We start from the raw sequence: 17,616 nt of genomic DNA, 5'->3' as shown, positions 1-17,616 counted from the left end.
ATCGTGTTTCTAGATTACTACCTGTATCCGATGGAGCCTGTCAGAGGACCGATCACTACAAGAGGATTTTTTTAATGGATGGTAATTGTATGGTATCGTCGCCTGCGCTAAGGGTTTATGGGGCAAAAGTGGTGGATTATACGACTAAACATGAAGTCAGGTCAATTGGTAGCCTGTCGTGACAAATTCACCAATAATTTATCACGAAGGTTTCCAGGAGTCACCGCGTGGTATGTCTTAATAATAAATAAACGAGACTATATTTTATATTGAAATTTAACGAGGTTGAAATCGCGGGCACAGTTAGTTACTAATAAAGGATTTCTTGGTTCACATTATTATCCAATTCTAGGTCTAATAAGAGGAATTGTACGCCTCCTAGTGGTGCCCATTTGTGTCTAGCCAATGGGAGATTTTGAGCAGTGTTTCCCAATGTGAGAACCCACGTCACAAAGGCGGGCAATTTGAATGTTACGGGGGGCAATTAAAAATGGACTCAACATGAGGCTTCTTCAGCTCCGGCACATTTAAATGTATGCTAGATTTCTGTGGCAAATTTACCGAAAACAGCAAATTCTTAATTTCGGTAAATAATTATTAGCTATATTTATTATTCATAAAAAAATAGAACAGAAAAAAATTAAGTATTTAGGTATGTATATTAGTTGTCACCCATAACACAAGTTCTGCTTAGCAGCTTATGACTTATGTGTTAAGTTTACTAACTTAATCTTACTAGATTACACTTCGTATCAATATTTTTTATTAATGGAGTGAGGATGGAATTTTCAGGTAAAGGATATAAATTAAAAACGTCTTTTATTTAATGTCCATTTATCAAGGTACAGGTACCTACATATTCGCATCATTGTTACTGATGCGATTTTTATTTACAGCAAATGATGTTAACTATACAATTCTTATAATACATACTTTTGTGTTGAAATGCCTTTAAATAGTACATTAGAATTTGTTGAATATGTTTGCGTAGTACAATAAATAAAAAAAATCCTGTAAATTCATGATAGTTATATTAAATAGAGATATAGGCTTTTTAAGTAATTAGTATATTGTAGTATAAGCAGTTCCCTAAATCTACTACATAAACATATTCAACAGGGATACAAGTACTTTTTCATTTTAAATGTTACCCTACTTTGTATTTAATGGCACAATACATTTTATACTTCATTAGCACGGATGACGTAGCAAGTAAAATAACTACTATATAAACAGAAAACAAAAATATTATGGTATTTCAATTGTCAATATTTATTGTTACCACATTTTATTGAAAACCAATATAATATTCTATTTACAACTGCATATTAATAAAAGAAAATATTTACATGTTACATGGCAAATGGGTTTGGTCTAATAAAAATAACACTTATCTATCTAAAGTAAATACAATTTTTATATAATTAAATGTTGCATTGCAGTTGGAAAACGTAGAGCTCAATTTGTGCGGAATGACAGCTCTAACAATATTAGATTGATTTAATAATGTCTTTTAACGTTTGCTTTCGAACAATGTTTTTATATAAATTCTTTTATAAACTTATATATGTACAATAACTATGATACATAGGACTGTAGTAGATGTCAGTATGAAGGCAGGCAATTCATCGGAACAACTGTGGCCCGCCATGTGCAGACCGTCGTTTGGCAAGATACCCTAATTCGGATTTCTAGATAGCTTTATAGAAAAAGTTTAGATATATAGGACCAAGGATTTTTGTCTAAGACAATAGAAAATAGATATAGTAAGTAAAAGGCACCTTTTTAACAGACTATTTGTTTCAAGATATAAAATATACACGAAATATCAGTCAAAAATGGAATTGACAACACGCACGAAAATATGCTTATTAATATAAATTTTCAACAAGAGGGCACGACTTGGCCTTTATTTAATTTATATCACTGGTCCCATTGTATAGTAATTAACCTAATTATCACAGTTTAAAGTTAATATAACAATCGCTTAGCCACTTAATGCTACAGCATACGAAAAACGTAAACATAGCCATACTTAAACTAAATTAATAAATAAGTTATAATTTGTTATGTGCAACCTCCGCGCAACTAATAAAAATTAAAACATTTTTACAAATTACAATGTCATAATATTCTATTACAAACTTTTAAGTAGAAAAATAACGAAATCGTTCTTTATAACTATAATAAACTTTTTAGTTGAAGTTTAATCAACAAACTAACACTAGCCATCACTCCAATGGCACGAAGGGCGCGCGTGCGCAATATTTTGTATTAACAGTCATTTAGTGAGAGATCAGTCTATACGTTGTATCACATGATGACAAAATAACACTCACACTGTAGTCTCGTTCCTACGTAGCGGCTGTAGCTCACGTTGCAAGTCATTATAGTACTCGTGGTCGGACATGGACTCCTCCTCCACAGATCTCTGAGGAAGGTACTTGCTAGTACCAGGTTGCGGTATGCTCTCGCTTCCGCTACCTTCGCTCACACACAGCGATTCTAGTGGCAATGGTTCTGTCGGTATACCTAATGTTTGTGCCGGCACGCTTTCATCTGACATCAAGTACTCTGGATTATCTACGCATCGCTTCGGTCCCACGAAACCATTGTAAGGTATCTCTTTCACCTCTTGACCTTCACTGCCTTCTCCAATCAAATCCATGTACGCTGACGCATTTTGATTGTGCTGCGGTGACGGCATTAAGTAATCGTCTTCATCTAAAGGCAAGTTTAATTTAAGGTTTCCGACCTGAGCTTCTTTCGTTTTCGACACGCTGTCGAAATTACTTTCAGTGCCCTCAGGCCTTACTTTCATAGGATCGCTACAGTATCTTGAACTAGAGCTATCAGAAGCACATACCCCATTGTTGTAGTAGTGCCGTAGCTCACTGCCATCAGGGTTTATTTGATGATTATATCTAAGCATTTCCTGGTCCCAAATTTCGGGTTTATTGGAGCCATCTGAAGTCACGCATTCTGGACCTGTGACGTTATTTGCCCAAGATGATGACGTACACGGCTTCAATGAACTGGTTTGAGTTTCCACTCCTGTGCTCACTGCTGAGATAGATGTTGCTGTGCCAGGTATAGTTTTGAATTTGGGTTGTAGGTATTCGTCAGCTTCAACTAGGGACTCTGTACCTTCCATAGCTGATGAAAGATTTCTTATTAGCTCCTTTTCATCCTGAAATAACAATAAAATGGTGTTAATAAACGTCATGAAGGAAATGTATAATTGTATATATGTATATTCGTAATTTAAGAATATTAAGTACACAGTACGATAAACTGTTATTTTGCTTGACATGTATGATGTGCTAGCTAAGTTGATTTATTAGTAATTTTCAATAATATAAATATTTATTACCTGAGTTGAATAGGATGGCAGACGCATGAACTTGTCCCCAGGTATGACAAGATATCTACCTGGATCTCTAGCCATATCTGCGAATGTGTCCGATAGTTCCTTAAATGTTGGTCTACTGTCTGCATCTAACATCCAGCATGAAACCATTATGCAGTATATATCTAAAGTGCATATATTAGGTTGAGGAAGTTTTAGTCCATTCTCAATGAGTTCTGGTACATTTCTGGCAGAAATATTTTCATACGGTCTAGCGCCATAGCTCAATATTTCCCAAATGGTCACACCAAATGCCCATACATCACTTTTGTGTGTGAATATCCTATGCTGTATACATTCTAATGCTAACCATTTAATAGGCATTTTGCCTCCAGCTGCTTTATACTCGTCTTCATTTATATCTAGTAGTTTGGCTAATCCGAAATCTGTTATTTTAACACAGTTCGGTGTTTGTACTAAGACATTCCGTGCAGCTAAATCTCTGTGAACTAATCTTTTTTCTTCCAAGTACGCCATGCCGCGCGCTATTTGGGTACACCAGTTCAAGAACGCTTTAGATCCAATCTTTTCTTTATGCATTCTGACATAATCTAGTAAACAGCCCAGTGGCATTAGTTGAGTGATAAGCATCATTTGATTTGTCATACATACAGCCAACAACTGAAGTAAATTTGGATGCTCTACACTGGCCATTATGTACGCTTCTTCTAGGAACTCTTTACTTGTATTGGCGCCAGTGCCTTCTTTGAGCACTTTGATGGCGACTGGAATTTTAACATTTTCACCTTCTGGAACCCAAACACCTTTATATACTTTTCCGAACGCGCCGAATCCTAGCATTCCACCTCTACGAAGCTCAGCTTCTTTTACAATGCGCAATTTGGCTAGATTTGGTTTAACGTTAGTGGGTCGAAGTGGTTCGTTATCCTCACATCCTGTTAATACCATAGTCATTTTAACGGCCTCCTTTTTCGCATTTGCTTTTTGTCTACAAGTATAGCAGATAATTCCTAAGATCACCAGAAGTAAGAAGGCAATCACTAAAATAATTACTTGTACAGTTGGAGTTTTTGCTGTTGCCATGGACGGAAGATCGTTAGGAGATTCTGAGCAATAGGGTTCGTCAATTGGATTTTGTAATTGCTCGTCAAAGTATATTTTATGTGGCATATTATCTGGACACACATCAGTGCAGTTAAATGCAGGTATTGTGGGATCAGCGGAATTTTTATCCTTAAGAAGAATTTTAAGGTTTTGACATTTTATACAATTGGTCGATGATGGTCCTGTACAACCCCGACATTCTGAGTGACATGGAGAACAGGTTCGACCACTTTTATCAGTAAAGTGGTCAATGGGACATTCTTCCTCGCATTGATCTCCTCGTTTGTAACCTTTACATACAACACATACTTGGGAATGAATACCAAATCCTGTGCAATGTAGACAGAGTGGATGACATTTTCTGCAACCGATGTTGACTTGTTCCTCGAGTGGTTTTACGTTTCCAACCCATTCGTTATAATATCCATCCGGGCAAGGCTCGTTTTCTTTTAGACAGCGTTCTACTGTCGCTTCTACACTAATGATAGCTTTCTTGCAATAATTACAACCACCTACACCAACGGTATTTGCTGGTCCCGTGCAACCATTATAGCAATTTGCATGACATGGGAGACATGTGCCGTTTTCAGAAGGATATCTAGATTCAGGGCATTTGCTGACACAGTATGGACCATCTCGTACGTGTTTACAAACAGTGCAGTTAGCTCGGCTTGGTCCCGTACAGCCGTCTAGACATTCTGGATCGCATTTTTCACAAGTCTTCGGACCGGCTTTGTACAATCTGTAATTAATAAAAGTTTCACTGTTATATTGAATGTATGTGGTAAACTCAAGATCCAGCCTATTCAGTTGAGTTTCTTGACAGTTCATCTCATTTGAATCTGTATAATGAACTGGACGATAGGAAAAGAATTATAAAACATATATTAAAAAAAATTATGTTCATAAGCAGCAAAAATGTACTTGAAGAAATGATATAATATTTGATTTGATTTAATTGTTATTTTATTTTTATAAGTATTAATATACTTTGACAGTATATAATACTATAGATAGCAGTACAATGTTTAAATAGGCTCGTGAGAAACGTTTGTTAGGACTGGTATAAAGATTTTCTATACCTAACTCAGTTCCAATAGAACTTATAAATAGGTAAACAAAGAGGTCAACAACCCGACACGAGTGATGCCTAGAAGTATTACGAATCAAAAATGAATATTTTGATTAATACATAGATTTTTTTTTTTAATATTCTTATTATTATTATATAATGACGTATTCATTACAAATAAACTAGGTATATACGTTATTAATTGAATTGAAAAATATATGTTACTATTTGTTATTTATACTTATTTATATTGAATATATTTCAACTATTTATTCGACTACATATGATACGAATGGAGGAAGTATTTTTTACCAAACACTATCCACTCGCCCCGGCTCGCCTCGTCCATTTTTTATTATTATATACATAAACCTTCTTCTAGAATTACTCTATCTATTAAAAAAACGGGTTACAAAATCCATTGCGTAGTTTTAAAGATTTAAACATACATAGGGCCGGATAGACAGCGACAGCGACTTCGTTTTATACTATGTAATGATACCTACGCGACAAGAGATAAATGGAGTTTAAAAAAAATGAAGTATCATTCTTAAATTGAGAGAAAAATGGATGAAATTCATCTATTTTTCTCATCTTTGTCATCCTATTTATCCATTGTTCTACGAATGATATATGTAAAATTACAATTAGTAAATGAAAACAAATATGTATTATTACTAAAACTGGTTAAACACACACAGTTAAAACCTTTAAATGTTTTACTGTTTCCATTCAGAGAGAGACACATGTTATTTTATATACCACAAGTTTTATTAGAATGGAGTATTATATACATACCCTGGTATGACACTGCAATTTTTAATGCACATTTCTTCGTATTTGAAGTTTTGGCATGAAAGACATTGGTCTGTCCCAGGACCCCAGCATCCATCCTCTGAACATTGCGGGTCACACACCAAATTCGCTGTTGAACAGATATCGGTTAGGAACAAATAAATTTTTATTCTATTTCGCAGTCTTAAGAATGTTTTGGTAACAGTATCATTCAATTACATTGTATTGAATAAAGACAACAAAACTTTTTCATACTAAGTATATTATGAGAATGATACTGTTTTCATTTTTGAGACTAAAAGTAAGCTCAGCATGAATTGAGTGTGACTTTTGCTATTAGTGATGTTAGTTCATTTACGGTAATAATTTTATTAAAAATTCGCTTGCAAAAATGTAAACGTTTTCAAAAATAGCTTAATTTGTCATAAATATTAGGTATCGCATTAGCAAAACTTAGATTACTTAAAACTATGAGGATCCTCATAAAAACATATCGCTTAGCAAACTCACCACAAGTCGTTGGAACGCCGTTGTTCTGTATAATTTGTTTGTGTTCCTTTGATTTCACTAGCCTGTTCCAAGCTATTTTATCTGCAAAACATAGATCTTTGTTTTCCATAATTGCTATTGCTCCAGAGTTAACTTTTTTCAGAGATTTCAGGCCCAAAGATTTCAATGAGGTTTTTACTATATACAATGAAGCAAAGAGATTTTCAACAACTTGTCGTCCTCCAATAACTTCCAAATTACGAAAGTATGAGAGGCTAGTGAAATTAGGATGAATAGCCTGAACATTTAAGTATCCTGTCACCTCGCGGACGGTGCTAAATACTTCCAGTTTATCAGGATGCATTTTCGGATATCGTTCTCCAAAAGAATAATCAGGATTGACATGTTGGAATCCAGTAAATGTCATTTCCAATATTTCTATAGACCCATCAATAATAGTACAGTCTCTAAAGCTCTCGATATTTCCTGAGTGAATGGGTTTCTCTGCGTGGCAAGTTTTTGGGCAAGTGACATTACATGGTTTGCATTCACCGTTCACGGCTGTCTTATTTGGCGGACAGCTTCTTACACACGCGCCATTATCTTTTAATAGATGCTCAGGGCAATTGCGTACGCAGGTTGCTCCATAGGCATATTTGCCGTTTGGATTCGGTTCCCAAGAATATGTGGTGGGATTATATATCTGCATTGGCGGACATTCTTGGGAACAGGTGCCTTCATCATAGAAGTTTCTACAGGCAAGACATTGGGTAGGTAGTGGACCTGTGCAACCACCTGCACAAAACGTGTTACAACAGTCTCGGGGGTTAGGTCCGAAACACCGACCTTGAGCACATTGGGGACTACAGTTCGTTTTAGAGAATTTCTGACAATTCTCGGGGCCGTCACCCCAGCATCCCTCTACACAACTAGGGTCACATCGCGGACACTTTCGTTCTGGCGTTTGAAAGGTGTAAACATACACATATGTCGCATTTACACCGGTTATAATTTCATCCCAATTTATAGTCTTGACGTGGCAGAGATTATAATTATCATAGATGCCGACACTGCCTCGGAGGACGTCACGAAGTGCCGGCAATTCGAGAGTGAAGGCCGAGGACATGGTAACTATTAGAGCGAACTCTTCGTCTCTCACGTTTAATTTGAATAGAGTTCTGCCGCGGATGATTTGTAGATGAGGCAGAATAATCTGCGGTACGTGTACTTGAGATATGAGAACGTATCCTGTGACTTCTCGTATGTACTTGAGGAAGGACAGGTCCATGGTGTCGTTCTCCAGCCATGTCAGCTCGAGGTTCCCGTCGACGTAGGTGCAATTTGTGAAACGATCGCGAAGATTCCGGTAATGAGTTTCGCGATTCGATGGCACCGACATTCGACCATTCGTGCCGATGCATACTGGAAAAAAAGAAACAACAAATAAATATACATATATCTTTTGCTCAATTCGTAATTTTTTTATGGAAATTTACTTTACGTAAACTTACATTAAAAATAATTACAAGTCTCGTTTCTAAAACATGATTGCCAAAACGTATTTTGTGATGATTATATACAGACTTAAAAAGTTGAGTTGAATTCAACTTAATCGACAGGATTGATTGGACAGGATTGATTGATTTTAATTGTAAACTTAAAAATAAATTTAAATTCTTATAAAATATATTTCAGTTGTTTAAAGCTTATTATCTGTATATTTTTTTTCAAAACATTAACAGTTCTCAGCCATAATTCCATCTACGCAAAGTCGGGGCGGGTTACTAGTGCAATTAAAGTTGTACGATTGTTAAATCATCATTTAAAAGTAGTAGAATCGAAACGTCTTGTTAGTAAAAACAAAGCGTTTGGAGGTCGTACGATCGACTTGTTGGAACTGAGCGCGTTAACGAAAAGGCGGTACCATGTGGGCGGGCACAAATCCTGTTCCTTCTACTATGACACACGTAACACCGCTATTTGTGATTAAACTAGGAAAACGATTTACAATGCTGATTTTCTAAAGCTACAACAAGCTATACTCAGTGTATTAACGGTTTTGAATCTCAAAGTTAAGAATATTACATATTTATGAAAATAATTTTACCGTTGTTACCTTAATTTGAGGCACAGTATTACCGTTCTTTATTATTATATACTATATTTATGAAAAGTTATTGAGAGCTTGAGTGATGGATAGCTGTCGCTATCAGTAATTAGGTTAAAAAATATTCACTATTGAACCGTTACATATTTCTCTTTTTTGACTATATAAGGTGGTCAATTATTGAAACTGTAACATAATCCCTACAACCACTCTCGAGCAGGAGTAGTCGTAGGGATGTTGTTTTTTATTTTTTTTTGTTATTAAAAAGTACTTAATAAGACAAATATTATTTTTTTAAATTGTAAGCTATGGTCATGACCCATTTCATAATATGGGCATATAGCAACCATTAAATGTAAAGCCGGCCACAATAACTCAGTATACATTTATATATATAAATACATGTGTATTGTGTCAGTTATGTTGCCCTAACATGCATTATTATAATTAGTTTTTTTTAGTTGATGACTATATGACACAGAGTCGCGTCAAATTCAGTTTTATGTGACGCCTAAAACGATCAAAATGCTTCCAACGATACCTCATACGACAAATTACAATAAGTAGCTTAGAATTTTGAATGAACAAACGAATGTACACGCCGGTGAAAGTCATAACTCTCTTTTTTGCCTCGCTGTTGTCGGGTAAGAAACAAATAAATTATTCAATATAGGTATAGTTCGTTAGTTAATTTTTTATCGTATTATGATTTCAAAAGCCGACCCCAGTTGAAATGGGATATGGCTAGGCAGAGAGAGAGAGAGATTATGATTTTAAAAACTGTAAAGTATAAGATTTATTTAATATAAAATATTTTATTCGTTACAATTTTTTTATCAACTGCAAAGAGATTTACTGTTGCCTAGTAATTAGTACTCAAATGAGTAGAATACGAGTTGCACTTGAAAGAACTATATATCTTAAATTTGAGAAGTAATAATTTTTTGTGACTGTGAAATATTTCGTATGTCCAACAAAGCACCGTTTTTGTGAGTTGTCTCTATAGAAATGGTGGTATTCAGGAGTAAGGTAAAATTTACCTGCCCAAATAAATAATAGACTGGTTTTTATTAGTTAAGTACACACAGCTATAATGTTACTGTCATACGATACATTTCCACTCGTTGATAAAGTATTGAACTAATCTTTAAATTATCATTAATGTAAATTTATAGGATATTTTTAATATTTTCATAGGTTCACTGATTTCGTCTGTGTCTTTACATTCCTTATCTAAACTACGCAACTGATTTGGTTATATATTGTCGTTTCGAGAAAATCTTACGGAAGGTTTAATTTATATATATCACTGCATATTGTTTGTTACACAGTCTCCATCATATACAACATACAACCACTAGTATATACGTTACATAGATTATATTAGGTACAGGTTTACAACCGTAACACTAATATCGTCTACATTTTTATACCTTTCAAGACAATAATTGAACAAGCATACAACTAAATCAAATAAAGTTCATGGAACTTTCGAAAATTGCCATTCGCATGTGATATTAACCGACCAATTTCGAAGGCATGTCGTCACAGCTTGATTCTCTTCTAAACGATGTGAACCGAACATAGCTGTGCTACCTACCTCCCACGCGTAAGAGGCCGATTTTAGATGTCGTCGGTTAGTACTAGCTGGTTTGTGATTTATGACTATTCAATTTGGTCGTTTATAGTGTGGGTAGTAGAAATCTGGTGTCCGGTCGACCCAGATGTGTTGTCGATGGTATAGATGATAGGATTGAAGTGTGGATGTCGTGCTCACTGCCACGCTCGTTTTGATGACTGATTCTGAACTGATATAAAATTTGTTGTGTGTACTTAACAATGTTTTTAACGGAGAGAAAACTTGTTTAATTTATAACACTGCTCAGTGATAAAGCATCGAGCACCACAATATGGCCGTCTTTTGCTTATGATCTGTCAATAAGACCGGTTTGATGTTTATGGCAATCCTCCTAGGGATGTGAGATTCTGCACAATTAGATACTATATTATATACACTTCATTGGCATAATAATTGATAAAAATATAATTGGTTTTCTGGGTTTGTCAGTTTTCTTGTTTTTTTTAAGATCGCTTGCTCGCCTAGAAAAATTCATTTGCGATAAAAACTATTATTACTAAATCGATATATTTGATTATTCAATATTATTCAACAATGATCGTTTTTAGTAATTATTACTGATTATTTTTTTACATTCCTTATCCTCATGCTAATTATCAATTATTGGGGAATGCTCTTTGAGTCGAACCGTAAAAAAATACGAAATTAAGAATTATAAGATGTAAGTAGCAAATAATTATAAACTTATTCAGCACACATCTGTCCTAAATATGGAATAATTTTGCATATTTTGATATCGCGATAACAGTATTTCGGACCTTTCATGTCCATAAGCGCGGAATTGGAAATTTTCCAGATGTCGGTAACAGCAAAAGATTGTATACTGAACCGTCACATGGTATATGCAGCAAATCTCGAGACTGGTTTGTCTTAAGCTATGTTTTTATCCAGTTACTTGCATTCTGAGGCACTGGAACCAGTTTGGCCCGTCCACCATTTCATTCTGGTAACTCGACCTTTCACTACGTTCCGTCACTGTGTTTCGTAACACGCCACACTCGGCAACGTTTCGTTTTATAAGGAAAGAAGAAATGCAGCCTTGGACAGGCAAGTTTTTGTTGGGTCGCAATGGACTGTGTCTGTCAAGGGATGCGGGTTCGGCAATCGAACTTGATTTTTTTTAAGAAAGTGAATTAACTGAATTACGTTGATGCAATAGCGAAGATGGAATCCTGAAAGCAATTACACAAGGATGCAATCAATTGAATGAAATGAAAATTACATTAAAAGTTTATAATAATAAGCAAATTTCTGGATCTAGTATGAAAGTCGTAATATCACTTGCAGTGGTATCAATCAGTATGTCGACACATTATTGGGTTGATAACGATGAACAGCTGTTTTTTTGTTATCAAACAGGCCTGTTGTCTACAGGCATATAAGTGACATATGTTAGGATAATATATAATTGTATATATTGTTATTATAAAGTTGAAGAGTATTTGGTTTGAACGAAGAACTAATGGTAATTGAAATTTTAGAGTTGTATAGCATTAATCCATGAAGACTATTCATAATAATATTAAAAATGCAAAAGTATGTATCTGACTGTCTTTTGATACTTTTAGACTATTAATCGGTAGATCATCTTATTGATCCACTTAATGAAATTTCATACAAAGGCAAGATAGTTTTACGAGGATAAACATAGGTAGTTATTAAAATAAAAGATAATTAGAAAGGCGGTGACAGTATGTCCAGACGTAATCACGAGTAATTAGCCTAATGGAAAATAAGAGCGGAGCATCAATTAAAAAAGTTATAAAATGGTCTCATATCAGACGAATTTACGCGGGTCAACCAGTTCTCGATAAATATAAAACATTGCCATTTGTCGTACATTCGTGACTACATTATACAGTATTCACTGTATATTATAAATAAATGCGTGGGACCTTGACCTCCATGAATGTGATTACACCAATCACACGCAAAATATTTTTAAATATGACTGGCAAACACAGTGACTCTTTATATGGCGACAATGGGTAAATTGATTCAGAGAAATTATCAAATAAGTTACAGAAATAAAAATTATTAATTATTTTTATCAGTTTTTTTAACTTTGTTGATACCTATAATCTGCAAATTCGTATAATGAACAATTTATATGGACATAAAATGTTGCCATAAATATTATAGTTATTACAAAAAGTAAGATATCTAAGTATTTAATAACCAAATTGTACGCTGGTCTTTGATTTAATTTTTACAAGTTTCTTTACAATCTACATTGTATGTTAGGCATTATAAATGCGGAAAGCATTTAACCTCTGTTTTTGTTGTACGTGTAGAGCTGATACTATTAGAGTACCCAGCCATGCTCCTCGCAGAAGGGGAGTAACCTTCCGGTGAAGTCTGTTATGGAGAGGACCCACAGTTCCGAGGATTTGCATACGTTCTGTGGCTACTGCTACGGAATCCAAGATGGGTTTTCCTATTTAATTAGAATTAAGTAAGCACTAATTATTATAGGAAACTTGCTTCCTGAAACTACAATCCTAATATTAAAACTTCACTGAAAATGTTCAGGTAAATATAAAAAAAACTATTTTTGACGTCGGTAACAAAAGTAATTGAAAATTAGATTATTTAGAAAAAAAATGTTCAGACACGGCTTATTGACATTTTTATTATAAAGATCTGTATGTACAGGCGAAAGTTTGAACGTTCTAGTCATTGTTCAAATAAAGTCATTTCATCTTCATTACCTAATAAAATTTATTCTCTTCAAATAAAAATAAACTGGTTTCGCATTAGGTAATAATATTCTGCATACCACTTTTGATAGGGCCAAGTGTTGTACCTTCAGGAATATTATAAGATACTATCAATAAATTGTTATCGCGTTGAACGTGCAAATAACATCTATATTGATATTGCAGAGAATGCGATGGCAACAGATTAAATAAATAATAAAGTAACACACGAGTATGTAAACAGATATAATTGCAAAAAGGTGGACGATTGTTGAAACGAGTGGCTCGGACAAAATGATAACACCCCAGTTGGGTTTTCAGTCAAATCTGAATAGATATGTAGGTAGATATTAAATATTATTGCAACGATTATTTTATATATTCAATCCATTAAATACATAAAATATATATGATGATGTAATAAGGAGTAACTTAGGCTACTTTTATTTTAGAAAAATTCTCTTGTTTCAGAAAAATATGTTTAATTCCACGCGGACGAAGTCGCGGGAACAGCTAGTTTCATTATTATAGATATTTTAATAGTACTCGTATTTTCATACTGAGTACAATAAAGATGCAATGCTGGATTAGGCCAGAATGGGACCTGTAGCAAATTCTTTGTAGTGGCACATGGTTTTAAAGCAAGCAACATTTACAAACGATCTATATTTACTTGGTTTACGTGGATTTTAAACAAAAAATATTTATATTTTTTTCTTTTTCGATGTATTATGTACAGATAGGAGCGAATGCGGTAATCTTAATGCGTGATTCGTAGCATTTTATACTCTTGCTACTAGGCAAATCTGACACGGCCACCCTGTTTGTATGAATATTTTCAAAATGATTCCCAATTTTCCACTATGTTTTGCGATGTAAATGTTTTAGTTACATGAGTCTATATTATTTTTAAATCTGTATAGTTTTTATGACGATATACGGGTATAGGTAATGTTTATGTTAAAGATACAATCCCCTTCTTTGAACTTGACCTCTAAACGACTGTTATACATAATTCAATACATCATAAAATATGAATGTTGAGTAAATTATATACAATAGGTATGTACACAAACTTAAAGATTTTCTCTCTATAATTCTCGTATGTGAATTATATGGAAATTCATCTTTTATTCTGAATACATTTCGTTTGTAGAGTGTAATATTAATTATATTATTAATGAGCCGGATTAAGCTAAAATATGTCATAACATGATTTATATAAAGTGGCTATTTAACTCCCCCGAAAGATGAGAAGTTATAATTGTAGAAATTGAATTGTAGATGAATCTTAATAGTATACTTTACTTTACGAACGCGTATATATGTATCTGTATACAAAGTATCATTAAACCAGTTTTCCTTGTGTAATATGCATGTCTAAATGTAAAATATGTTTATTGATTAATTTCCTGATTCATTTATTTATCTATAAGTCAAACTAGGTTTATTCTATTATATATATACGTATATATTATATACTATACGCTATTGACAGCTGAATAAAAAAAAAAAGTATAAATAATTGGTAATAGTTAGGTAAATATATATATATTTAATTGTAATTCATTCAAAATGTATTCAGTACTTTTCTGCGTGACAAAACAACAAAAAATATCCATCATCATAAACATTTGCGTGGAATATATGTTGCATTTGTAAAACATGCTTTGATTTCGATTTATATTCTTGCCAATTTATGTCTTTATTTTAAGCTTCTAATTACTAGGTCCTTTATTATTATAGAAAAATATCTAATCGTTTTAATCGTTTCTTTACTAATTACAAAAATGAAATAGATTTGCTAATTAACATTGGAAAAGATTTTTGCTATTGTGTTCGAATCACACTGTACCTAAGAGACCTAGACCTTTAATGTAGTAAATTAGTAAAAAAATACAAATTAAATAACAGTCCTTCAAATTAAATAATAAAGCTATATTACAGTCAAAGTCATAACACAAATGTACTGAGAAGAATCTCAGAAGAAATAAAGCTAAGATCAAGATTATTATAGGTGTTATGACGTTGATGTCTTTAGTAAGAGGAGTAAATTTATTCGTTTTCGTAGACAATGTAGATAGTATTAGAAATAAATATTTTAGTATAACTCTCCTTCTAACAAACAATTTAAATATATTATTATATATTTTTAATATACTTATTAAGTATTTAAAAATATCTTGCCTTAAATAAAGGTTTTTTATCCAACAATTGAGCTACGATCTTACATGGATTTGAAGATATTTTTTTATCGAATATTCATAATTTTTTTCTTTGTTATAAATAAATCTAAAGACACGTTAGATTCATAAGCCAAACATAATGTAAATTATATATTATTCAAGGTAGGATAAGATGAGAATTAAGTTAAAACAATTTGTAAAAACTTATTATGCTGCATTAACTTTAAAATAATACATATTGAACAATCACCTTTAAAGTTTTACTTTAAAGTCGAATTTCCATTTTTGTATATTTTTAATTAATACATTTTGTTATCAAGCTCTTCATACGCAGTATTCCGCAAATAATTACAGAATGTTAGTTAATATATAATATTGTTAGAAATATGTATATAGCGCACCCTTTATACAGTGAGGCATATGTACAATGGCGCCTTTGAAGGCAATAACCAAACAGTAAAATTCAATAACAATTGAACAAAACAAGTTTAGTGTTACGAGTCGTTCAATCGACTAATCACCTCCTTTACTATAACTACAAGTTCCAGAAATACGCTGTAATACTATACATAACTATAACGTAAAACTATACTACTAGTAATAGCGTGACACTGGTTCTATCTGTGTTATATCGGTATGTGGTATCGGTGTTAAAAATTTCAACGAATAGATGGTTATGACAGTTCATAATAAATCTAACACGAACTTGGATGGTCTCAGTTTGTAATACTCGTAGATTAAAATAAGTTTGTATTAAAAACTGTTAACTTAGGAAATAACGTGAAATACTGTAATCTCATTATAATTATATAAATTATTTCTTAAATAATTTTAAAATCTTTTGGCAGACCTGGCCAACATTATTTTGCCGTATAAATTATTTCTGGATGGCGCAACCCTTATTACATAGGCGTATAAGAAATAGCCAACGACCTATTCTCAGACCTACCAAATACACTTAAAAATAGATAAAGATTTATTTCAAACCGTTGAATTCAAGCTAACGCCAAAATAAACACTGTTTTCTAATTTTCAAGTTCAAAGTTGACTATTGGAGGAACTTCCTACTATTTAATAGAAATACCTTAAGGAAATAAAAAAACGGTTTGGGATCGATGTATGTATTAATTATACATATAAGTACTAATATTAAAAAATTATGAAGGTAATTAAAAATATATGAAAGAAGGTTGATATAAGGATACGGAGAAAAGTGATTTTACTATATTATTCTTTATTTAAACGAGATACTTGAAATATGAAGGTGTGTAATTAGTATCTATTGATAACGATCAAATAAATGACATACAGCTATCTATCTACGTTAATATATTTACAGCTTAAACAGTAAGATAGGTTTATTTATTATTCTACCGTACATTTAGTATTAACGAGTCCTACTGAAAAATTACATCTGTCTGATAATAAATTGAAATCTGATTCTCAAACCAATTCAATGCTAAAATAAACACATAAAAGCTTTGTTAATTTAAAATTTTGCAAGTAGTTTCCACCCTTAACCAATGTACAAGAAATCTTACAAATATTATAGAAAAGTAAAAAAATAATATAATGTTTATGCGAGGATGAATGTTTGTTACTCTTTCACGCAAAAACTACTGAAGGAATTTTAATAAAACTCTACCATAACATAACTTATATATGAGAATAACATATAGGCTATATATTTCATCAAATAAATTGACGAAATTAAAAAGACAACTGATTATTACCGAAGTAGACCAGCAAAGTCTAGTACGTTTCATGGGTTAAGGTTTATATTAGGTAACAAGATTGACGAATATTTAACAGTAATAAGGAAGAGTAACCAGAGATATATCTAGTTGTATGCCTAATGAATTGAGATATTTATATTTCTATACAAATATATCTTGTTACAAAATAAAGACCACTAATGTTTTTGTACTTTTCTCGAGATTATGAAGTAATTCTTCGAAATATGTATATAGTTAGTAAATTGTGACAAATAAAATTAACAAGATTATGGGTTAATAATATTAGTAAATTTGTGATACTTTTGTAATTTCTGATTATAAACAATCATTACCTATATACATACTTGTTATTATTATTATTTGATTCACTTATTTATTATTGATATTTGTAAATTAATAGTGACGATAACTCTTGAATA

General features: G+C 32.7%; 1 protein-coding gene across 2 annotated transcripts in view; it reads right to left on the bottom strand.

Annotated features, from left to right (window-relative positions):
• Nucleotides 1–1,908: 1,908 nt before the first annotated feature.
• LOC131849110 (epidermal growth factor receptor) overlaps nucleotides 1,909–17,616 on the bottom strand; it is a 129,563-nt gene continuing 113,855 nt past the window's right edge. For both annotated transcript variants that reach the window (XM_059199103.1, XM_059199102.1), the window contains exons 2-5: nucleotides 6,852–8,252; nucleotides 6,345–6,471; nucleotides 3,374–5,216; nucleotides 1,909–3,190 (exon numbers count right to left, since the gene is read on the bottom strand). In XM_059199103.1, the coding sequence (XP_059055086.1) occupies nucleotides 2,336–3,190; nucleotides 3,374–5,216; nucleotides 6,345–6,471; nucleotides 6,852–8,252 (4,226 nt within the window). In that variant the 3' untranslated portion in view covers nucleotides 1,909–2,335. The remainder of the gene's footprint in view (nucleotides 3,191–3,373; nucleotides 5,217–6,344; nucleotides 6,472–6,851; nucleotides 8,253–17,616) is intronic.

The sequence above is a fragment of the Achroia grisella genome, unplaced genomic scaffold (genome assembly GCF_030625045.1).
Source record: "Achroia grisella isolate CSIRO2021 unplaced genomic scaffold, CSIRO_AGI_Agris_v1 utg640, whole genome shotgun sequence".
In the NCBI taxonomy this organism is placed as follows: Eukaryota; Metazoa; Arthropoda; class Insecta; order Lepidoptera; family Pyralidae; genus Achroia; species Achroia grisella.
Note: the sequence above shows the minus strand (reverse complement) of the source record. Positions and strands in the feature narration are given on the sequence as shown.